Source organism: Botrytis cinerea, chromosome 8, assembly GCF_000143535.2.
Source record: "Botrytis cinerea B05.10 chromosome 8, complete sequence".
In the NCBI taxonomy this organism is placed as follows: Eukaryota; Fungi; Ascomycota; class Leotiomycetes; order Helotiales; family Sclerotiniaceae; genus Botrytis; species Botrytis cinerea.
In genome coordinates this window covers 1,044,720-1,065,240 of record NC_037317.1, presented here as the reverse complement: position 1 = coordinate 1,065,240, position 20,521 = coordinate 1,044,720, and the positions used below count along the sequence as shown (strand labels likewise).

At 43.9% G+C, this 20,521-nt stretch overlaps 10 protein-coding genes across 11 annotated transcripts; 6 read left to right on the top strand and 4 right to left on the bottom strand.

Annotated features, from left to right (window-relative positions):
* Position 1: 1 nt before the first annotated feature.
* Bcwbp1 lies at positions 2-1,891 on the bottom strand. Its single transcript, XM_024694534.1, has 4 exons — positions 1,694-1,891; positions 1,510-1,620; positions 724-1,463; positions 2-675 (listed from the first exon to the last, which is right to left on the bottom strand). The coding sequence occupies exons 1-4, from the start codon at positions 1,833-1,835 to the stop codon at positions 244-246; spliced, it is 1,425 nt and encodes a 474-aa protein (XP_024550324.1). The 5' UTR covers positions 1,836-1,891; the 3' UTR covers positions 2-243.
* A 99-nt stretch (positions 1,892-1,990) lies between these two features.
* On the top strand, positions 1,991-2,853 carry BCIN_08g02830 (hypothetical protein). Its single transcript, XM_024694533.1, has 3 exons — positions 1,991-2,064; positions 2,138-2,332; positions 2,405-2,853. Exons 2-3 carry the CDS (start codon positions 2,143-2,145, stop codon positions 2,449-2,451), a joined length of 237 nt encoding a protein of 78 aa, XP_024550323.1. The 5' UTR covers positions 1,991-2,064; positions 2,138-2,142; the 3' UTR covers positions 2,452-2,853.
* Positions 2,854-3,835: 982 nt separating this feature from the next.
* Positions 3,836-5,433, bottom strand: Bctda3. The gene is made up of 2 exons (XM_001551949.2): positions 4,789-5,433; positions 3,836-4,735 (listed from the first exon to the last, which is right to left on the bottom strand). The coding sequence occupies exons 1-2, from the start codon at positions 5,289-5,291 to the stop codon at positions 3,967-3,969; spliced, it is 1,272 nt and encodes a 423-aa protein (XP_001551999.1). The 5' UTR covers positions 5,292-5,433; the 3' UTR covers positions 3,836-3,966.
* Positions 5,434-5,488: 55 nt separating this feature from the next.
* Positions 5,489-7,087, top strand: BCIN_08g02810 (hypothetical protein). The gene is made up of 4 exons (XM_001551948.2): positions 5,489-5,922; positions 6,199-6,360; positions 6,420-6,802; positions 6,862-7,087. The coding sequence occupies exons 1-4, from the start codon at positions 5,737-5,739 to the stop codon at positions 6,896-6,898; spliced, it is 768 nt and encodes a 255-aa protein (XP_001551998.1). The 5' UTR covers positions 5,489-5,736; the 3' UTR covers positions 6,899-7,087.
* A 24-nt stretch (positions 7,088-7,111) lies between these two features.
* On the bottom strand, positions 7,112-9,538 carry BCIN_08g02800 (hypothetical protein). Its single transcript, XM_024694532.1, has 6 exons — positions 9,160-9,538; positions 8,949-9,104; positions 8,518-8,894; positions 8,375-8,468; positions 7,694-8,328; positions 7,112-7,642 (listed from the first exon to the last, which is right to left on the bottom strand). The coding sequence occupies exons 1-6, from the start codon at positions 9,296-9,298 to the stop codon at positions 7,478-7,480; spliced, it is 1,566 nt and encodes a 521-aa protein (XP_024550322.1). The 5' UTR covers positions 9,299-9,538; the 3' UTR covers positions 7,112-7,477.
* Positions 9,539-9,618: 80 nt separating this feature from the next.
* On the top strand, positions 9,619-10,709 carry BCIN_08g02790 (hypothetical protein). The gene is made up of 2 exons (XM_024694531.1): positions 9,619-9,712; positions 9,762-10,709. The coding sequence occupies exons 1-2, from the start codon at positions 9,657-9,659 to the stop codon at positions 10,681-10,683; spliced, it is 978 nt and encodes a 325-aa protein (XP_024550321.1). The 5' UTR covers positions 9,619-9,656; the 3' UTR covers positions 10,684-10,709.
* A 6-nt stretch (positions 10,710-10,715) lies between these two features.
* Positions 10,716-12,967, bottom strand: Bchsv2. Its single transcript, XM_024694530.1, has 5 exons — positions 12,177-12,967; positions 12,085-12,123; positions 11,935-12,032; positions 11,521-11,877; positions 10,716-11,459 (listed from the first exon to the last, which is right to left on the bottom strand). Exons 1-5 carry the CDS (start codon positions 12,283-12,285, stop codon positions 10,890-10,892), a joined length of 1,173 nt encoding a protein of 390 aa, XP_024550320.1. The 5' UTR covers positions 12,286-12,967; the 3' UTR covers positions 10,716-10,889.
* A 97-nt stretch (positions 12,968-13,064) lies between these two features.
* Positions 13,065-15,157, top strand: BCIN_08g02770 (hypothetical protein). 2 transcript variants are annotated; one of them, XM_024694529.1, is made up of 7 exons: positions 13,065-13,288; positions 13,436-13,505; positions 13,563-13,679; positions 13,741-13,828; positions 13,879-14,016; positions 14,070-14,537; positions 14,589-15,157. In XM_024694529.1, exons 1-7 carry the CDS (start codon positions 13,268-13,270, stop codon positions 14,836-14,838), a joined length of 1,152 nt encoding a protein of 383 aa, XP_024550319.1. In that variant the 5' UTR covers positions 13,065-13,267; the 3' UTR covers positions 14,839-15,157. The 2 variants fall into 2 exon arrangements, with proteins under 2 accessions (XP_024550319.1, XP_001551994.1); XM_001551944.2 differs by having other exon boundaries at positions 13,430-13,505.
* Positions 15,158-15,245: 88 nt separating this feature from the next.
* On the top strand, positions 15,246-16,960 carry Bcbxi1. The gene is made up of 5 exons (XM_001551943.2): positions 15,246-15,692; positions 15,749-15,793; positions 15,851-15,876; positions 15,932-16,034; positions 16,083-16,960. Exons 1-5 carry the CDS (start codon positions 15,522-15,524, stop codon positions 16,572-16,574), a joined length of 837 nt encoding a protein of 278 aa, XP_001551993.1. The 5' UTR covers positions 15,246-15,521; the 3' UTR covers positions 16,575-16,960.
* Positions 16,961-17,763: 803 nt separating this feature from the next.
* Positions 17,764-20,323, top strand: BCIN_08g02750 (hypothetical protein). The gene is made up of 4 exons (XM_001551942.2): positions 17,764-18,359; positions 18,417-18,730; positions 18,783-19,070; positions 19,127-20,323. The coding sequence occupies exons 1-4, from the start codon at positions 18,140-18,142 to the stop codon at positions 19,760-19,762; spliced, it is 1,458 nt and encodes a 485-aa protein (XP_001551992.1). The 5' UTR covers positions 17,764-18,139; the 3' UTR covers positions 19,763-20,323.
* The last annotated feature ends 198 nt before the right edge of the window (positions 20,324-20,521 follow it).

Here is a 20,521-nt window from a genome sequence, read left to right as displayed (position 1 = left end):
TTGTTTTCATCTTCAGTATCCAACTCTATATTGTGATGACACTTGTTCCGGTTTGCCTTGGAAAACACCAGCACCCGTTGAGTACTAATTCCTAAAATCAACATAACTTGGAACAATTCGTATCTATCTCAATCCCTCTGTCAAGATATATACATAACAGTTTACGATGAAATTTCATTTATGTATACCCTATACACTTTTAATTTTATCATACAAATAGCCCCCGCATCCATTTTAACTACATCACTGAATCTTCTTTCCACTAGTCGTCAACTTCAATGGTACAGGCTTGCTCCATAACCAAAGAGCAACGAATGCAACCCATCCTGTAACTGTGGCGCCAATTCCGGCAATCCATGGCCAGGCATTGCTGATTGCCCAACTTCTGGTATATTCGTCATGGGCAAAGTGTCTAACTGTGACGGTGTTCTTTTCCTCGATAGTGGTGAAGAATGGGCGCTTGTAGTTGACCTTGAAGTTAAAAATACCGTGTTGATCTGGAAGCTTGAAGCTTGTGGTATATGTTTGAGACTCGGAAGTGGCAGTTGATGGCTCAAGCACAAGACGATGGAATGGTGAAAGCATAGAGAACTCGAGTTGGAGGGAGTCTCCAGTTGGTGGGGTAAATGGAACCCATTTGTCCCATGAATACTCAGAAAGCTCGATTTCATATGTCTGTTAAATTGTAAGCTATGTGTCAATAATGCCAATTGCGTTACTTACCACATCGTTCTTAATCCTGTAGATCTTTGGGTTGGTGTCATTGCTCTTGACACCATTTTCATGAAGGTAATGCTTGATACTTCCAACCTTGAGAACTCCAATTTCTTTGAAGGTCCAGCCGGTAACCTCTTTTGAGAATTCTTGATTGGCAGTTTTGGTCTCCTTCGCGTCAGATCCAACACCTCCCATTCCAATGCTACGCTTGACCTTAGCATCAAACCATGTGTCCTCAAGGATCTCTGATGACCCAATAACTGTGAATCTAGCAGAGTTTCTAGCTTGCATGGTGGTAATGAGTGATAATTGTTGTCCAACTGCAAATGGGTCTTCCACACCCTCGACATCTTCCTTAGGGTTATAAGAGTATGCGGTTCTTGGGGCTCGGAGAAGCGGAGTTAATAATGGACTGGTGTTGCCCAAAGTCTGTCCAACACCTCTTGGGAAAGCAATAACTTCCCCGCCTTTGCCATCTCCACGGAAGTAGTTTTTAACATCTGGTCTGACAGCGTCTGGTCGTGGCAGAAGGACGACGTCGTGCTTCTCGGCGGCACTCAATGTATCGTAGTTGAAGTGATCAACAACAAGAGAATTGCGGTCCGTTGGAAGGTGGATGTCGAGCTCCAAGAGTAATGAGACAAGGGCAGTTGGGGTAGGGTGAGATGATGAGAGTGTTAATAAGATATTTCCGCCCTTATTAATGAATTCGAGAAGAAGCTTTGGAGTCAAAGCTGGTCCCAGACCTGCTACGTGTTAATTGGGCTCATTCCAGTGAGGTAGGACTCATACCTTTTGACTTGGATGGCAAGACGAGTAGATGGTCGAAGGAACGCTCTCCCAATTCAAAAAGTCCCAATTTCTCGTTTTTTGGTGACTCGTATGTTAATTCATATCCTCGTGCTATATGCGCATATAATTTAGTAAAATGGATATCACAATTGTAAATTTGCTACCACAAATAGCTACAACATACCTTCAAGATCTCCAAAGTATTTCGAGTATTTCGACTTCTCAGACAATTCCTCTAATACAACTAATAATTTGTTTCCGCCAGCGCTCAAAGCTGAGACGGCACTGAGCAAGCCCAGTAGCAGAAAAGAAAGAATCCACCTCATATTGTTGTTGTGGTTGACTTCAATATTCTTCCTTTCAAAATTGTGAATTGCGCGGCTTGGAAGCTTTAGGAAACGTATGCAATGCCAAGAGTATCCCACGGCGACAGGGATTCTGATTAGTGTCTGATAGCTACACGTGATGCTGGTATAATCTCGCGACATCAACGTCGAACTTCCAGCCTTGAGTGATTTTAAACCCCGCGGAAGAAATCAACAATAATAAATTCTTGTAAGTCGCCTGAGATTCGATCATCCAAGAAGAAGAAGCCGTTTTGTTTCTAGGAATATGCTAATAATCATAGACAAAATGTCGTCCACAATACCACGATTCTTCTCTCAACCTTTTCGCTACATGCGATGGGCAGCCATTGAAAAGCCCGCTATCTTCTTCTCCATAGTCGTCGGAAGCATTGGACCAGTTCTCGTTCTCACAGTACCAAAGATCCGTCACAGACTCGGGGATGGGCCAAGACCGCAGATCCCTTTGACATATCCAAGTACGTTGATGCACCAATTCGATTGCAAAAGCCAACAACGTTTGCAACTACTAATGAATGTGTTTCGCGCAGTGCCTTCTGGACCAAGAAAACCTTTGAGTGGTTACGATGACGAGTAAAGTTCTATGGAGGCCAGGAAGGTTGTCGGACGAAACAATCGTGTTTGTACATAGGAATGGCGTCAATGAATCGAGGGAATACCTTTACAAATGATATCGTAACGCACTGGCAAAACAATACGATGATTTAGTCCGAATTAGTGCGACTGTTCAGCGGGAAAACTTGAGGTAGGGTATCATATTTGCATTTCTAGTGGAAGACGAAAGATTGATCTTTTACCCCTGCCTCAAAAAATGATCGCATTTCCCTTTTGGCTATGGACGACTAGATGCTTTTTGTCAAGAGCCCAGATACAAAATCTAGGTATAATAAATACCATCTACTGGCTATTGATGTGAAGAATATCATAACTGTTCGCAAGTGCTTTCCTCGAATTCATTACTCTGTACCGTCGTTCTTAATATTTGCAATGTTTATTATTCTGTTATTTGATCAGCGCCCATCTAATCAGCATGAATTCTCTGGCCCATGAGAGTAAAAGTCAAAGAATTGCGCCAAATTGTTCAGAGGAATAACCTCCGCTTATCCATACCCGCAAGGCAAGTGGAGTCCAGCAATATCCTCTCCATGGGCAATCAAGCACGGCAAGAAATGCACAGCTAGAAAAACTTCCTGATCATTTCAATTCTACACAATTATTTATATATGCACACAGATAGACAGCCAGTCCCCCTTCTTTTATGCTTGCAACTGAATGGTAGAATTCAATCATCATGGGACATCATTTCCTCCCAAAGAACCAACCAATCGTTTCTGCTTGCTTGGAGGGCAAAACCTTAAACTCTTGGGTGGAATTTATGCGCTCCCTCGTTAGGGAATACCTCGTCAGGCTGCATCTCGGATTCTTTCCTGGTCACAACACTCTATTTTGAAGGAGTGTATAAGTGTTGTAATTGTCAGAATCTATGGGTCCTGAGACTGATCACTGGACCAGGCGACCCAAAGTTCAGGGAGATATGTAACTGATAGAGCACCGTTTATCTTGTGGCATATAGTAGAACGACAATTCACCTCTCTTCTCCACCCCCTTATTGCTGCTTTCAAAAAAAAAAAAAAAAAAAAAACACCAAAATCCTTAAGAGCTTTGAGAAGTGAAACATATTCAATACCATTCTAGTATCCCCCCTCCTCAATTTGTGAGTACTCTTGTTGGGGTTCCCATGCGAGGTTGCCTGATGGTAACATCATTGGTCTCGATACATACTTTTATCATCGAGTTGGCAATGCTGTAATCGGCAGAGCCACGTTCTCTAACCACTAAACCACGAGATTGATTTAAAATCCAAGGAGACTTTGCTAATTGATAGAACACAGCTTATTTCACATCATATCGAAGAGTAAATACTATAGTCACTTGCATCGTTTTAGTCAGCATCGTTTCACTGTCTTGCAGCTCACGATGGGATATCATTGCGGCTCGCATTCAGAGCAAATTCACCGATTCTTGAATTACTAGAATATGCTCTCGAATATTTCGCTCTCCGAATGTTTCTTTTTCATAAGTTTATACGTTACTAGAAACCCAATTTCGAGACGTCAGCGCTCGTAGGCTTTCCTTGTATCATCTCCGCCATTACTTTCCCAGTACCTAAGCTCATGCTAATACCCCAAGGTCCATGCCCTGCAGCAAGCCAGATTCCTCCATCTCTATCCTTCCTAGTACTCACTCCACCCAAATTATCATCTACTACCTTCGCCAAAATCGGCGTTCCCCTTTTCGTAACTGGTCGGAAGCATAAACCTTTTCTAACGACTTTGATTTCAAATCTTTCGTCAACACCGAAGATTCTTCTCGCTGTGTTCTCTAACCGCTGTATAACATCTTCTTGAAACTTGGACTCTGTTGCAAGTTTTGGCAATGGTTCAGTGGAGGAGTTTAGACCCGCGACATAGATATCTCCACCCTTCCTCAAAAATATTTCAGGACAATAACCCTCCTCATCACTAGCAAATACAGCTTGGCATTCTTTCTCTTCCAGCTCCTCGTTCCAATTTGGTGCTCTCACCACCAAAGAATGACCAGCCAAACTATTGATTGGCAATTTAAACGTTGATTTTGGGAACAAGGTAGAGAATACCTCAGGTGACCAACATCCTGCTGCTATCAGAATCTTTGTACAAGGAATGTCTGATTCGATATTTGTGGAGGTGTTCAAGATACGTATACTAGACATTTCGGACCTCATATCTTGGTGAACGGACAACGCCGTCGCAGGGTGATGAAGTTGTACGCCGCGCTCAAGACAGCTAGCAAGGAGGAACTGACACAACTTGAGAGGGTCACTTGATATGTTAGTGTGATTCTGTGAGTAAAAGGTCCTTTAGGATAAACTCACACTTGAGCTGTACTTCCTTCTTTACTGATAGGTTCCATTTCATCACCATCATTCTTTTTGAACCACTTAGGCCACTCTTCGGTAATACTTGCCGCTTCCTTCACATCTCCTCCATCGCCACCACTAGCTGTCTCAGCTCTACTCCCGCCCACTCTCAGCCAATCATCCCCTCTAACTCCCTTCTTCCCACTCTTTCTCGCATTTTCTTCAGCAATATGGCTCACATAATTCAGACTTCTACTGACACTGTATCCCCATTTCTCAGCACCGGCATTTTCCTCGGCAAGCTTTTTATGTTCCTCGAAACTCAAGAGCCCCAAGCTAGATGATTCGTCACAGAACCAATCGCGAGAAAGAAAACCACCTGCGTAGCCTGAAGAAGATGAGAAAAGTGTGGGTGATGGGTCTACGAGCTGAATGGTGGAAGGGTCCTGGGAGAGAGAGAGATAGTATGCGGTTGAGAGGCCAATTATACCGGCGCCGAGGATTACGGTGTCGGACATTTTGAGTATTCTGGAGGTGGGATTGCGATAAATCAATATACACGCAAGATTTGAGCTTAGTAAATCATACAGAACTGATAGGCTATGAGTAAGTGACGACGCCCATTTGTCCTACTCCGAAATCGGCATGACGTAATGGTTCAATGATAGTGAAGTCTTCTGCTACATGCGAATTGAGTGTTGGCAACAGTGAAACAGATATGTTAGCTGACAATAATGCGTATGGTAGTTCTAGGTGACCATGAACAGTTGGACTTTTTGTTATCTCAAACTTTCCGCATGCATAGTGATCGGAGCTCCAAATCTAATAAACGGAAGATCTCAATTGCCCCACCAAGGACATCACGCTTTTCTCACCACCCGCACACCCACACACTCACACAATCACCACACCATACCGTTTGAACAGCGAACTGATAAAACCATTGATACATGAAAATAGAGAATGGCACCCAGAACGATTCTTGTCACAGGCGCAAGTCGCGGAATTGGTCTTGCCATTGCCCAAAAACTTCTGAGAGAAAAACACAATGTGGTACTTGTAGCTAGGACTGCAGGACCCATGGAGGAATTGAAGAAGCAGTATCCGGAACAGGTGGAAGTTGTTGTGGGGGATCTGAGCGATTTCAAGGTGGGTATTGGGGAGGGCGTTTATCGTTGGAAATTTCCTAAATTTGGATGGTTATGGGTTGATTACTGTACTCTAGTGAGGACATGATTAGAAGAGCAGCGGCAATTAGTTGTCTGCCTTGATTATCTCTGGTGATGTTTTGACTGCAGTGTTTTTTAATCGAGAGTGCGACATGAATATATCGTACCTAGATGTTCTATTTTTGTTTGGCTTTCTTCCTGCAATCCAACTTTTAAGACCCAAGAGCCTGCAACTAATTGAGTCCTCCATTACCAGGTAGGACCACAAGCCGTCGAAACCACCATCAAACGCTTCTCCAAACTCGACAGTCTGATCGTCAACCACGGAACCTTGTCCCCAGTAAAACGTATAGCCGACAGCACCCCCGAAGAATGGCGCGGTCTATTTGACGTCAATTTCTTCAGTGCCCTAGCATTCGTTTGTCCCCTTTTCCTTCTCCTCTCCCTTCCGTGCTCAAAAATCTGACCATACCACAGATAACCCCTTCAATTCCTCATCTCCGCACCACCCAGGGCACTATTCTGCTCACCTCTTCCGGCGCAGCTACTTCATCCTATAGTACCTGGGGCCCCTACGGTTCCTCCAAAGCAGCCTTGAATCATCTTGCCCAAACCCTTTCAGTTGAAGAACCTTTGATCACCAGTCTCGCCATCAGACCTGGAGTTGTGGATACAGAGATGCAAAAGGAGATACGGGGTCATAGTACTAACGGAGTAATGGATAAGAAGGATGCCGAGAAATTCCTTGGCTTACATGAAGGGGGAAAATTGTTAAAAGCAGAGCAGCCAGGTGGTGTTATGGCTGGGTTGGCTAGCGATGAAAAACTGAGGGATGAGGGGCTAAATGGGAGGTTTTTAAGGTGAGTTGTTTTAGTCTCGAAGATGAAAACCCAGCTAGAAACTGATGTGATATAAATAGTTGGGATGATCAATTGTTGCAGAGATATCGGGAGTAGGTTCCAAGCCATGTGTGATAGAAGGCGTAGATGGAAAAGGACAGGACGAAGCATAAATATAGAATAGCGTTTCTCTTTTCACGAAAGACTAGAGAAGAATACATGAACACAGACCAATCATGGTTCACCAGCAAACACGATCTTCACTTTTGGTGAAAGGAACCAGCCAATAATATGTTTGTCCTTTCACTTGGAAAAGTCTTGTTGCATATCTGAAATAATTAATTATCGTGATTTTATTGACTTTAATTGAAAGTCACAGGACGCGGCTTTTCTTCTCCACCTCAATTAGAGTAGTATGTCTTTCTCTCCAACATATCACCTTATCTTTACAAGAAGCATACCACGAACTGTCTGAATCAGATCCACCGATATGGAACAAATGAACAAATGTATAAGTTTACATCTAACCAGCCCTCCGGGTATCATGCAAAAAGGCACTTACTCTTCCTCATTCAACTACGGCTCCCTTCCCGCATCAATTATCGTCTGCTTTCAAACATTGACTCGGCGAATGCCAGGATAGAGTCTCTGGCTCATTGTGCCTTCTGTGCTGTTCTGAAAAGGCAGAGTTTACACTCAAGACGAAGCTCCTGGTTTAGGAGTACCCTGAGCGCTCCCGCCTCGCTTCATTAACCCGGCAAAGAAAGATGCCAATGCTTCGTTTTGAACTTTGCCTTCCGCCGATGGATCAGTACGACTGCCTGGTGCTGCCGACTCTGGTGAAGAATATGCTTGTCGTTCCTGCGCCTGGTTAGTTTTGCCCAAAATCTCTAGGTAAGGAAAAGCACTTACCCGTAATCTTTGCAACATGTCATCGGCATCGACCTGAATACCGCCCATGTTAAACTGTACCGGGCCGATATGCTCACTAACTCTTCCTTCATCAGATACTTTCTCCTCCCCATTCCCGTATTCACTAGACACCTTGCGACCATTAACCAAGCGACTGCTATCTACACTCGAGACATCTGGCCCTTGACTAATTGTGTGTAAAATTTCGACTTGAGAAGCCAGGAAACTCTGAGCGTCAAGGCTAGATACTTCCAACTTAAGACCTTGTGATTCTGCAGATGTGGCTTGCAGGGCATCGAGACTGGGATCTCGAATGACTTCTTCGTATGCCAATACCGCACTTTCAGGCACTGGCAACGGTGGTTGTGAGTGTGTACTACTCTCATCGCTAGAAGTATCTTCTTCGATGTCAAGTGACCAGCCTTTGTTCACTTCCTCTACATTGAAACCTTCGCGCAGGACTCTGATTTTACCCCAAGAGTCCCAATTTGGCGGCACAACTACCTTGTCGCGATCAATAAGATTGTGTCTGATAGGTTGCCTTTTGAGAAGAGAATGTATGCCGAGAGAGGAGTGTATTAAGCCTTGCAGAGGACTAATAACCCCTGGCGTTGTGTATATGAGGGATGCCCCATCTAATATAATTAGCATGTGTTGAATTGTTGTAAATAGAAAACTCACGCTTGAGGAGGATTGTGCGCAGAAACTGTAGAACGTAATCAAATTCATCTTCTCTCCAAGACCGTTCCTTTTCCAACGTTTCGATTTTGTCAGACTAGACACCTGTTAATATAGCACATATGCGCCTGCAGAAAAGAGCCTACGTTTTGACAAACCACACATAGTGGTAAACCCAAAGCCTCTTCCCATTCTCCAGGACCCAACGGCAAGCTAACATCCCCCTCGGTGGCAGTGCTCCCTCCACCATCTAAAGTGCTTCCACCACGCCCTCTATCCCTCCAACTTATCATTACCTCTTCCATTTTCTCCTTACAATCCTCATCCAGGGATATCAGTAACGGCCGCAGAAGACGTATCCAGTCCCGCAGTTCTTTCAGCCAGAACCATGGTTGCGACCAGTCTAGTAATATGACAATAAGAGTATTTGGGATTGTTTGTGGTGTGAGAAGTGGTTGCATCAGAGGCGTGAAGGAGGGCGAAGGGTCGGCGAGTAAGTATAAGGACAATCGAGCCAAAATATCTAGATAGAGTTAGGTTCTCGCTGAAGTAGTCAACTGCGCCAAATGAAGCATACCTTCATGATCCGCATCCAAAACATCATGATATGTGTATCCCAAAGCAAAGTTGTTTGCGATAGGAGGTTGTTTGCTACTTTGTCTATCCTGAGATTTCCTGGTCTCATCCACTGACAAAGCCTCTAGAAATTCTTTCTGTGAATCCGCTGTTCCTCCTATTTCATATTAGTATATCCTCTCTTTGGCACACTCAGGATGCTGCAGCAGTACCTAGCACAAGTATATTCTTCTCCGGTAATCGTTTTCCACTTGCGACTCCATCCAGCATGGACGACCACATATCCTTTTTCTCCTCATCATCCGTTGATGTCGTAGCTTGCGTATACGTCGATGCCCTGTTGTTTGCCATATCCGCTGTTTTGGAGGTTTATTTACTTCCTTTCCCCTGTATTGCACTCGTAACCATGCAGTTTGTAGGACAATCTTTGAAGCCTGAGTAACTGTCGTTGGTTTCTCCCGGCCCCAAAATTTCCCATCCGATATATGGGAGGTAAAAGATCAATGAATTCCGTATTTATCGCATTGGCTATTCTAGACCTCATCAAGTTCTGTGGTTTGGGGAAGCTTCATAAAGTTGTGAACGTAAATCAATGCAGTGGAACACGCGAGGCAGGGGCCCAAATTTATTATTTTACAGCCTTGTCCTTGCTTCTTCCGCCTCACCTACCTGGTGCATTTGTTACAACTCATTCCTTACGCACAACAATATGAATAGCATTCGTCAGATTCAAGAGCTTAATAGACGTGAATTGGAGAATGGAGTGTAAGTTAGCAGTTATTTTAAATTCGTTGCCAAACTAACTATTCTCTAGTTCTCCATCCGCCTCGTGGCATACGGATTATCGCGACACAGCTTACATCTACATAGGCGGTCTTCCCTTTGAGCTCTCCGAAGGCGATATCCTGACTATATTCTCACAATATGGCGAGCCTACATATATCAATTTAATACGGGACAAAGAAACTGGAAAATCTAAAGGGTTTGCATTCCTGAAATATGAGGATCAGAGGAGTACGGATTTAGCTGTCGATAATTTGGGAGGCGCAGTAATTGCGGGCAGGACACTGAAAGTAGACCATACGAGGTACAAGAGGAAGGAGGGAGAAGAAGATACTGGAATGGATCTGAATGAGGAGCTAGATGGAGAAGGAGATGAGAGGCGGAAGAGGAGAAGGACCGATGGGGAGAGTGAGAATAGCGAAGACGAAGAAGAACAGAGACCAATGCTCAAAGAGGAGAGGGAATTGGCGCTGCTAATCAGGGACCATGATGAAGACGATCCGATGAAAGCATTTCTCATCGAGGAGAAGAAAGAAGAGGTCGCAAAAGCACTGGCAAAGGCCAAAGGAGGAAGCAAATCTGAGAGGTCTGAAAAGAGCAGAAAGCATAGACATCACCATAGATCTAGGCGGATCAAGGATGAGGAAGATTTGGATGATGGCCATCGATCTCGGCATAGGTCTCATGGCTATAATAGAGACCGGGATCGAGATCGCGAGTCTAGGAGAAGATCCCCATACGATGATGGAAAAGTAAGGAGGTCACGGCGAGAAAGGTCACCAAGGGAGGACGAGGGTGATGAATACAGTTCCCGATCGCGGAGAGATGAAGAAAAAGATGCGCCAAGGCGTCGCGATTATGAACGGGATGGTAGGGACATGGGTAGGATCAGTGAGCGACGAGAAAAAAGAGATGATTCAAGGGGGTACGAGCATGATAGGCGGAGGCATTAGTAATGTAGTGTAAGAGAACCTTAACATTGGCTTGCAAGAGATTCTATGACCTAGTTGACTCAATATGCAAGTTCTTATGCATGAATAGCCTCCAAATACACGCTCAATGCCCATCCATATATAATGCAACCTAATTAACTCCAATCGTGAGGGGTATTCGGCTCCTTGCCATGTCGTGTCATACATACATGAAAAACGACCAGTATTTATTCGACTCTCATAATTCTCTTCCAACCATCCCGTATACAGTAACGCTTGCCATCTTCACCTTCGGCAATGATAAATTTTTCCCATCGGCTGTCAGTGCCCGCTCCAACTACAATTAGACTCTCGTCACTAGTCCATCCGATGACACCTTTCGAGGCTTTAGGTCCAGCGTCGCTTGCTGTTAGTGGGTTAGAAGATGTGGACAAAGGCTCCTCGCCAATGGAAAATGTGGCAGTTGCAAAAGAATATATGTCCGAGAACAATCGGGGCATCAAAGGTAGTTTCCCTAGAATTCCCCACTTGTTTCTTGCATCGGAATCTGGAGTCGTTGGACTACCACCGCCACCAAGGGATGTGAGCCGTCGATGACCAGTCGCTGATTCTGATCGTGGAGGTTTTGAGGGATGTGGAATATCAAAAACGTGAAGCGTAGCTTTGTCAGAAGTAACAGCCAGGAGCTGTCCTGAGGGGGAGATGGAAATGGAAAAAATATCGGCGTGATCAACACCTCGTCTGAGTTCAGCTATCTTTGCACAATTGCTGGTTGCAAATACTCTGACCAGCGTACCCTACATTCACATGAGCTTCGAGATTTTCAGAATAACATGAAAAATGAGCAAAAAGACTTACAGTTTCGCTGGCAGTTGCAATGATCTCATCGTCACGGCTTAAAGCTAGAGCTCGAAGAGCTCCCGTGTGAGCAGGTATAATGCTAACATTTCCACTATTGAGTTCGACCACTTGTACTTGCCCGGCTGTCCTACCGGGGAATATCAAGATGCTGGCACTCAAGCAACACAGCCCATTAGGATTGCTTGCAGTTTCATAAGCCTGATATAGTGTAGGGTTGCTTTGGAAATGATAAACACGAATGCTGTTTAGAAGTGCAACTACTATGTGAGTCCTCGTGATTCGAACTCCTCTAACAGAGGTAAGAACCGATACTTGTGCAGCAACCTTTGCTTTCAAGTCATCCCAAATGATTACCTACAGTAGTGTTAGGCCGCAAACATGAATTAATCCTCCCCACTTGAATCTACTCGCCTTATTCTGAGCGAACTTTGGTTGTTTCCCACCACCAACTAGAGCAATGTAGTTGGTATTCCCAAGCATCTGTGCTGTTCCAACCCCGCCATTGAAATCTACCTCCGTGGTCAGTACTGATCAGTCAAGGGATTGTGGTTTGAGACCTACCTCTGGCAACTCGTTGTTGGCATGCTTCGGTGTTGAACACTACAATTTATAGTTAGGAAGTTCTTCAAAAAGAACACTCTTTTGCGACATACCACGGAATCCTGTATCGAGTCCAACAGCAAAACAGCTAGCATCGTGGTTAAAAGACGCTGATAAGGCTGTAGGATTCCTTGAGTTCTCTATCAAGGGTCTGGTATTCATCTTTGATAGCGATAACGTGCTCCAATGTTGTTTATCCCAACGATTTCCAAAGATGTGACGTAGAAAGCGATGTGTAATTGGTCACCAACTTGTGGAGTTGTTCACTACTCTCGAGACTCGATGTGCTGAATTATGAGATGGCTTGCGACAACTACGATATTCTCGATATAAATATTTAAAAGTAGATACTGTGCTGCGCGGCACTGTATTATATGCTGCTGCGCGTGTGGATATGACTGCGCTATTGCAGCGGGCTAGGCATACTCTGTACAGTACCAGGCTGTCAATCACCTGCAATCTCTATCTACCTATGCACGATAATAGGTACGGTAACGTGGGTGTCCGCCGTTCGTAATGGTAATTAATGAAAAGACTAGGGGGCCCTTCTCAGCGTTGTCCCGAGCCTAGTGGGCAGGTTTAGATGTTTTCCAACTTGTTGAACCATCAATTAAGGGTATTGAAACCATGACAGATCGGCTTCAGCGCCTAGGAATTTGGGGGTTCGCTCTCGGCGCTAATCATGTACATACAGTACAGTGCGGTGCAGGAAGAGTGAATGTATAGCAATCTCCCTTCAATTCGACCGAATGCGATGTTTGTCGTTGATATTGATGATATTGATGATATTGATAAGAGGGACGCATGATTTATGTTTCATCCCCAAGATAAACTGTGACACCCCAGAAAATTGCTCCTCTCAGCCTCGCACTGAGTTGCACAAGCTCTATCACCCGCTGCTTAATTAGGTAAAGCGTTATATTTCGCTAATTTATTCCCCTGACCTGAAGAAGCAACGACTTGTCGACCGATAGTTTACGAGAGGGTGAATATCCGCGACTTCAATTTCCAAAGTTCAACAGAGCGAAAGCACTTATTTTCTTTCCATCAATTCTTCCTCTTCAATCTATCTTTCCCCCTTCAATTTAAAGGCCAGTTCAATCGTTTTCCCTCGTGGCTTAAGCCTCGTAATAATAAGACAATCATGTCGTCTCCATTCAATGCTGTATGTTTATCCCTATCAACAACTTTTTTGGTCTATGTCCAAAGTCTGGATAATCTGACCGCAACTTCCCCAATAGTTCACATCTGGGGTTTGTTCTCATCTTTCGAAGTTTGGTCAAGACTAACTGAGCAATTTCCCTAGATTAAGATGCGAAAAAAGAAGAATGTCAAGAAGGGTATCCAGTTCTGTTTGATGGTCTGCGGTGCATCAGGCACAGGTACGATAGCACAATGCACATATGGATATCATGGGCGGTATTGACTGGATCTCACAGGACGAACCACTTTCGTGAACACTTTATGCGGCAAACAGGTCCTCTCTGGCAAGGATGCCGACGATGTGACAAATGCTCATGTCGAGGAAGGTGTCAAGATTAAGCCAACCACAGTTGGTAAGCAACAGTTGGATCTATAAAGTATATCTAAATTGAACATTGACTGACACTCTTGCAGAGTTGGAATTGGACGAGGAAGGAACCCGTATTTCACTCACAATTGTCGACACACCTGGCTTTGGAGACCAAATCGACAATGAGGCAAGGTAGGAGAGACAAATTACAACATGAGTGTTTCTAGCTGACAGATGTGAAGTTTTGGAGAGATTGTTGGCTACCTTGAGAGACAATACGACGATATTTTGGCAGAAGAATCCCGTATCAAGCGTAATCCTCGTTTCCGCGACAATCGTATCCATGCATTACTTTATTTCATCACCCCTACCGGCCACGGGTATGTCGCATCTCAATCTTCACCTCGCAATTTCAAGCTGACGTACTTCATAGCCTTCGCGAATTAGATATCGAGCTCATGAAGCGTCTCTCCCCTAGAGTTAATGTTATTCCAGTCATCGGAAAGGCTGATTCCTTGACACCCGCCGAACTTGCAGAATCAAAAAAGCTTGTCATGGAGGATATCGAGCACTATAGAATTCCTGTCTACAACTTCCCTTATGATATCGAGGAGGACGACGAGGACACAGTTGAGGAGAATGCTGAGCTTCGTGGTTTGATGCCATTCGCCATCGTGGGATCAGAGGATGTTGTTGAGATTGGTGGACGTCAAGTTCGCGCAAGACAATATCCATGGGGTGTTGTAGAGGTTGATAACCCAAGACATTCCGACTTCCTTGCCATTAGAAGTGCCCTTCTACACAGTCATTTAGCAGATTTGAAGGAAATAACCCACGATTTCCTTTACGAAAACTACCGTACCGAGAAGCTTAGCAAGAGTGTTGACGGTGGTAGTGGAGGGTATGTTTTATTCATTCTAATTATGATTGATAAATGCTAATAGCTCTACAGTGATGCTTCTATGAACCCTGAGGATCTGGCCTCTCAATCTGTCCGCCTAAAGGAAGAGCAACTCCGCCGCGAGGAGGAGAAGCTTAGAGAGATTGAGATCAAGGTGCAACGAGAGATTGAGGCGAAGAGACAAGAGTTATTGGCTCGCGAGAGTCAATTAAAGGAGATCGAGGCTAGAATGCAACGCGAGCAAACTGCTCATCTCGAGGCAACCAATGGAACACACACGTCAGCGGACGCTGAAGCTTAATGGTGATGATGTACAGGGGAAATGTGTTTATGCGTAAAAACATGGATGGATGACTGGTGGCGATGAAGAGGCCTGTCGATTGCTGCATACGCTTTCGTTCGGATTTCTGGGGCTGGGGATTTTCTTTTTTGCAGGTCGTTGACGGCGCTGCATTTATTCTGGCTCCTCAAAAAGCTAATAACGTAGTTTCTTATTGCCTTCTAATGTGCAGCTAAATCGATATTTATTTCTTATTAGGTCAATAATTTTTGAAAACAACATAGCTACCTTGGTGTATATGATAATTTCGGTGATGTGCTTCTTGTCTTGTGCTTGAGTATGGCGAATATCATGGGTGCAAAACTTTGATGTCGTAAATTGACATGTTGATTCACCACGAATACTTGACAGACATCTTTAATTATACTGCGACAACAATTATTTTCATGTTTCAATTACCTAGATAGCTATACAAATCACGCACATTTTTCCTTTGAGGAGGCGGCGCTAGTCATACAGTTACACCCCATCATCATATGACATTACATACATTACGTTAGGCTTCCTCGGTACTTTAATCAGTGCCTCTCCGCAGCGCCTCATCTAGACTCAATCATTTCAACATCACTATTCAACTTTTCAACGCCATTATCGCAGTGCATTCGCAAATCATCAACAACCATTATTCGAGACACCAATAAACTATGGCGTCGAACACAAAATACACTCCCGCTTCCCAACGGGACTCGCTCGATGATCCCGTACATTATTCGCAAGCCCCTCCATCTTATGCCGAACCTTCTGCATCTGCGGACAATGATGCTCTCCTAGGAGGACCAAGAAGCAGTGAGGACAACATTCCGGATGACTTCAAGGTATACAAAAGACCTACGGCTTAACATTCGCAAGATATAATCTAACAAAGGTGTAGTTTGGAGGTTCCGTCGCCGAAGCGACTATCGAGATACGAATGCAGGTATGAAGAGCTGGCTCATCAACAACCAGACTGTCTAATTTCTAACATTCCTTTTAGTTTGTCCGAAAAGTCTACACTATCCTGTTAGTATTGCGCAACTCTACCAACATGAATTTGTTGTGCTAATTTCCTTGTCAGCTCTGTACAACTCATTGCCACAGCCGCTCTAAGCTCTGTCTCCTTCTTCAGCGAATCCTACAAAACTTGGATTCAGTCAAACACTTGGATGTTATGGACTTCGGTATGTTAGATTCTTCTAGCAACACTAGGGCAATGCTGATATTTGTAGATGTTTGGCGCAATTGGTTTCATGCTCTTGACCTACTGGAAGCGAAAGTCATACCCAACCAACTTGTTGTTTCTTGGAGGATTCACAGCGCTCGAGGCATACTCGATATCGGTTATCGTGTCGACATTTGATTCTCGCATTGTTCTTCAAGCCGTCTTACTTACCGCCGGAATATTTGTTGCGCTGACACTCTTTGCCTGCCAAACCAAATATGATTTTACGTCATGGATGCCTTATCTCTTTGGTGGACTTTGGGCATTGATTCTCTTCGGATTCATGGCCATGTTCTTCCCAAACAACAGTACGGTTGAGTTGATTTATTCTGGTATCGCCGCTCTTATCTTTTCCGGCTACATTCTCGTTGACACCCAGCTCATTATGAGACATTCTCACGTGGAGGAGGAGATTGCAGCAGCTATCAGTCTTTACCTTGACATCATCAACCTGTTTTTGGCCATTCTCCGAATCCTCAACAGCCAACAAAATAACTAGAGAGGATGCTATGGTCAGATAGTGGCATCGGGAAATGACCGAAGTAGGATGCCATCTTGCTTTTAAATACAACTTTCAATGGGCAAAAAAAAATTATGGGGTTATGGGTTAATTTGAAAGCTGGTACTATTAGGATGAGATTCCTGTGGGGTTTTTGGGATCTTTCCGGGGGTGGTTTATTTGTTTCGATAGCTCTTTCCCCTTTACATGAAGCAAACTCATATTCAATGTTATGCTGTCGGTTCACAAAATGCAAACTCGAGTCTTTTCTGCCATTTAATTTTGACCGAAGATGTGTAGGTACGACAGGTCTGATCCTGATGAATCGCCCCCTCCTATTCGGGTCAGGGGTCTAACTAATACCGAAGGGGTAACGAAACATCCCATCCCGAAAAAACCTCCTCAACGAAAAAGTTATTGTGTTGTGTGCAGTGCGCACATGCTGGTGCGGTACGATACTTGCATGATGTATTCCTTGTAGCGTCTAGAAGACAGCCCTTCATACTGAGACCTTCTTGAATCAATTGACAAACTAAACTATTGATTAGCTAGATAGCTTGGCTTTCTAAATACCGGCTGTGAGCTAATCTAAACCCTGAACACTAAGTGCATAGTTGGGGAGAGGGTCTCTCGACTCCCGTAGAGTATATTCCCGAAGAAAAAAGTGGTCGTTGAAGTCAGATAGAAGCCAAGATAACCACTCAAGCCAGTCTAATGCTGATCGTGGGCCGTTGTTTGGTGTACTTAACCCCTTTGGAAACATGAAGGTGGGGAAAAGAGAGGATCTAAAGGTGCAAAGGTGCAAAGGTGCTTGTTCTCTTCCTTTTCTCTCCTTCCTCGTTTACCAAGGGATTTTCCCCTCCCGAGTCCCCTCCTAGTAGTATCTGAGCTGAGTCACTTGAGAGATGATAGAACATCTTCGATACACTGCATACATTTATCTCTGAACACCTTGGTAATTTGTAGTATCTGTCGTTCAGATATCGTCTCCTGTTGAGCCTGAGCCTTCGTAGTTCACACATCCACAAATGCATTCTATTCGAATCTGACCCGTCCGCACGATGACAGTATCGTTAATTTGATTCGTCGATCGGACCGCCTTTTTTCTCAAATGTAAAACGTACCCCTTCTTTTTGCTACTGTGACGCTGCAGCCACTCACTCAAATTGGATCCAATCTGAACCCACCTGGTTGCTGCAAATCGCTCGTCAAAAAAAAAAAACCAAGTACTGTACAATACTCGCTGAGCACAGTCAATTACTCACTTCATTCACCGCCTTCTTCTTTGCTCACTGCCAGATAATTCAAAACTGTCCCATCCACCTTTCAATTATATACTCTCTCGAACCCACATTCGTTTTGACTCGAATCCGGACTGGTTGCATTCTCATATAACATACGAGAAGTAAGATATTCTATGATATAATCACTCATTTGATATTTCGGGTTTCCAAAGGACAAATGAGAGAGCAATATATGTATTCCTCACTCAATTGAACCTCAACAATTGTTTAACCACCAATTCAAAATTTACGTTTCTTCCTCTCTACTTGTTTCAAGTCGCCATGAACTCTACTTCTCCAATCGATACGATTGAAGATGGGACAAACGAAGCTGCGTCAGAGTGGGCACATCAAAATGGAGACTCTGTTATTCATATAGAGAAGAAACTGGATAATTCAACGGAATTTCCAGCTCGTCCAATGATGGGCAAAAGAAAGGCCAAAAGGAAAGATGATAGTCCCCTGGATATCATTTGCAAATTTGTTGTGGACCATCAAACTGGTAAGATTCCTTTACTTCATTCGTTTTCCGGGATTCTCCTCTAATATTGAGCCTTAGGACTATCTGTCAATCTTTTGATGCTCCTTTCCTTAACGCACATGTGCTTTCCAAGAGCCCGCAGACATACTCGCAAATTCTTCGAGCTTTCCTACTACAATCCAGAATCTGGCGAGTATTGCGCCGGTTGGAATGATGCTTGGTTAGTGTTCTATTGGATTGTTATCTTCACAGGACTTCGCGCTGCTTTCATGGATTATGTATTAAGACCATTGGCAAGAAAGGGTGGGGTGAAGAACGCGAGGGATGAGACGAGATTTGCTGAGCAGGCTTGGCTTATGATCTATTATTCTGTGTTCTGGACACTGGGAATGGTTAGTTGGATTCTAAAACCCTTTGAAAACCTCTTCGCTAATACACGTATAGTATATATACGTCAACTCAGACTACTGGTGGAATTTGAGCGAGCTATGGACTAATTGGCCTAATCGAGAGGTTGGTGGGCTTCGAAAATGGTATATCCTCGTCCAATATGCCTTCTGGCTTCAGCAGATTATTGTCATCAATATCGAGGCACGTCGAAAGGATCATTGGCAAATGTTTGCTCACCATATCGTTACAACTGCGTTGATTTTCACAAGTTATGGTTATCATCAAACGAAAGTTGCAAATGTAATTCTTTGTTTGATGGACGTAGTAGATCTTTTCTTTCCAGTAAGCACCCCTCCTGCACCCTTTACCTAACGAGAGCTAACAGTAATCTTCCATAGGTTGCAAAATGTCTCAAATACCTCGGATACGATAGATTATGCGATTTGATGTTCGGACTTTTCATGCTCTCGTGGGTAACAGCCCGTCATGCTTTCTATCTTATCATTTGCTATTCGGTTTGGGCGGATATTCCAAGGGTGATCAATTATGGTTGTTACCAGGGTAAAAACGGTTCTATCTCAGGTCCTTTCCCGCCTCCTGATCGCTTTGGACACCTCTTCAAGCCATTTCAAGATCCAGTCGGAGTTGTTTGTTGGAATAATAACATTAAATGGGGCTTCCTTAGTGCCTTGCTTTTCCTTCAAGGTATCACACTAATGTGGTTCTGGATGATTGTTCAAGTTGCTATCAAAGTCATCAGAGGTGGCCAAGCAGATGATACACGAAGTGACAACGAAGAGGAAGAAGAGGAAGATATCGATTTGGATGAGGAACCCTTTCCCGAGGAAGTTCCTCTGTTAGAAAAAGAGCCATATGAGGAAGAAGTCGGCGTCGAAGAATTGAATTTGGAGAAAAGAACATCGAAAAATAGTCGATACAAGAAGACTACGAGCAGTGCAAGTGGCGTAAGCATCCCAGGACACAGCGATAGAAAGGAATTGCTGGGAAGGATTGGTTGTGATAAAGGCGTTTAGAAAATATGCTAGGGTTCCGATACGTGATTTTTCCTGCTCCCGATGTATGGGTAACAAGAGCATGATGAATTGGGGAGCGAGGAATGTCATTTTTTTCTTGCTTCTTATTCGTGGTATATGACATGGGATTTCTTATTTTTGCAAAGATATCGGGAGATACCGGCTGGCTTTTGGAGAGTTATGATGATAAAACATACCCGTTTCCTATTTTATGAAAAGTTGAACGAAGGAAAGGAAAGATTCCAATCGAATTTCCATTTCAAGGAGTTGCATATCATTCGAAGACTTCATGGTGATGATCTGGTTTTGAAAGTGGCGAAGGGAGGGACTATTGTATCTATGTGTTTATGTATGTGGATTAGATGTGAATGAAAAGATTATGCCCAGCTTTGGACAGAGCTTTGGTGTTTTGAAACACCGATGGTTGGATGTGACATTAGGGCCAATATTTCTGATGCCTGATGGGAGAAGAAGCAGATGTATTAGTATGAATGATACAGATTAGTTTTGCGAAGAGCACGAATGTTGAGTTAGTCGAAGTGGGATTGGGTAAAGTGTACAGAGGCACAAGATATGAGAGGGGGGGACTGATGAGCTGTTGGGAATTGCATCTACTTATACAAGAGAAGATGGGATTCGACTATCATTCTTAAGTCCTTGGCCCTCCCCCCTTTAGGTTCTTAACGAATTCAGAATGACGAATTCTTCTTTTGACTTTGGTGGCGTGGTTGGGCTGGCTCATCACGTTAAATCTAGAAT

Coding starts and splice junctions, on each gene's coding strand:
- Bcwbp1 (XM_024694534.1), bottom strand. CDS start 1,835: ATGAGGTGGATTCTTTCTTTTCTGCTACTGGGCTTGCTCAGTGCCGTC. Junction 1,621..1,693: donor ATACTTTGGAGATCTTGAAG/GTATGTTGTAGC, acceptor ATGCGCATATAG/CACGAGGATATGAATTAACA. Junction 1,464..1,509: donor CTTGCCATCCAAGTCAAAAG/GTATGAGTCCTA, acceptor AACACGTAGCAG/GTCTGGGACCAGCTTTGACT.
- BCIN_08g02830 (XM_024694533.1), top strand. CDS start 2,143: ATGTCGTCCACAATACCACGATTCTTCTCTCAACCTTTTCGCTACATG. Junction 2,333..2,404: donor GATCCCTTTGACATATCCAA/GTACGTTGATGC, acceptor TGTTTCGCGCAG/TGCCTTCTGGACCAAGAAAA.
- Bctda3 (XM_001551949.2), bottom strand. CDS start 5,291: ATGTCCGACACCGTAATCCTCGGCGCCGGTATAATTGGCCTCTCAACC. Junction 4,736..4,788: donor GAAGGAAGTACAGCTCAAGT/GTGAGTTTATCC, acceptor TAACATATCAAG/TGACCCTCTCAAGTTGTGTC.
- BCIN_08g02810 (XM_001551948.2), top strand. CDS start 5,737: ATGGCACCCAGAACGATTCTTGTCACAGGCGCAAGTCGCGGAATTGGT. Junction 5,923..6,198: donor GGGATCTGAGCGATTTCAAG/GTGGGTATTGGG, acceptor CTCCATTACCAG/GTAGGACCACAAGCCGTCGA. Junction 6,803..6,861: donor CTAAATGGGAGGTTTTTAAG/GTGAGTTGTTTT, acceptor TGATATAAATAG/TTGGGATGATCAATTGTTGC.
- BCIN_08g02800 (XM_024694532.1), bottom strand. CDS start 9,298: ATGGCAAACAACAGGGCATCGACGTATACGCAAGCTACGACATCAACG. Junction 9,105..9,159: donor GAAGAATATACTTGTGCTAG/GTACTGCTGCAG, acceptor AATATGAAATAG/GAGGAACAGCGGATTCACAG. Junction 7,643..7,693: donor ACATGTTGCAAAGATTACGG/GTAAGTGCTTTT, acceptor AACCAGGCGCAG/GAACGACAAGCATATTCTTC.
- BCIN_08g02790 (XM_024694531.1), top strand. CDS start 9,657: ATGAATAGCATTCGTCAGATTCAAGAGCTTAATAGACGTGAATTGGAG. Junction 9,713..9,761: donor CGTGAATTGGAGAATGGAGT/GTAAGTTAGCAG, acceptor ACTATTCTCTAG/TTCTCCATCCGCCTCGTGGC.
- Bchsv2 (XM_024694530.1), bottom strand. CDS start 12,285: ATGAATACCAGACCCTTGATAGAGAACTCAAGGAATCCTACAGCCTTA. Junction 12,033..12,084: donor CCAACAACGAGTTGCCAGAG/GTAGGTCTCAAA, acceptor CCACGGAGGTAG/ATTTCAATGGCGGGGTTGGA. Junction 11,460..11,520: donor TTGCAACTGCCAGCGAAACT/GTAAGTCTTTTT, acceptor ATGTGAATGTAG/GGTACGCTGGTCAGAGTATT.
- BCIN_08g02770 (XM_001551944.2), top strand. CDS start 13,268: ATGTCGTCTCCATTCAATGCT. Junction 13,680..13,740: donor GATTAAGCCAACCACAGTTG/GTAAGCAACAGT, acceptor ACACTCTTGCAG/AGTTGGAATTGGACGAGGAA. Junction 14,538..14,588: donor GTTGACGGTGGTAGTGGAGG/GTATGTTTTATT, acceptor ATAGCTCTACAG/TGATGCTTCTATGAACCCTG.
- Bcbxi1 (XM_001551943.2), top strand. CDS start 15,522: ATGGCGTCGAACACAAAATACACTCCCGCTTCCCAACGGGACTCGCTC. Junction 15,877..15,931: donor CGAAAAGTCTACACTATCCT/GTTAGTATTGCG, acceptor TTTCCTTGTCAG/CTCTGTACAACTCATTGCCA. Junction 16,035..16,082: donor CTTGGATGTTATGGACTTCG/GTATGTTAGATT, acceptor TGATATTTGTAG/ATGTTTGGCGCAATTGGTTT.
- BCIN_08g02750 (XM_001551942.2), top strand. CDS start 18,140: ATGAACTCTACTTCTCCAATCGATACGATTGAAGATGGGACAAACGAA. Junction 18,360..18,416: donor TGTTGTGGACCATCAAACTG/GTAAGATTCCTT, acceptor ATTGAGCCTTAG/GACTATCTGTCAATCTTTTG. Junction 19,071..19,126: donor TAGTAGATCTTTTCTTTCCA/GTAAGCACCCCT, acceptor AATCTTCCATAG/GTTGCAAAATGTCTCAAATA.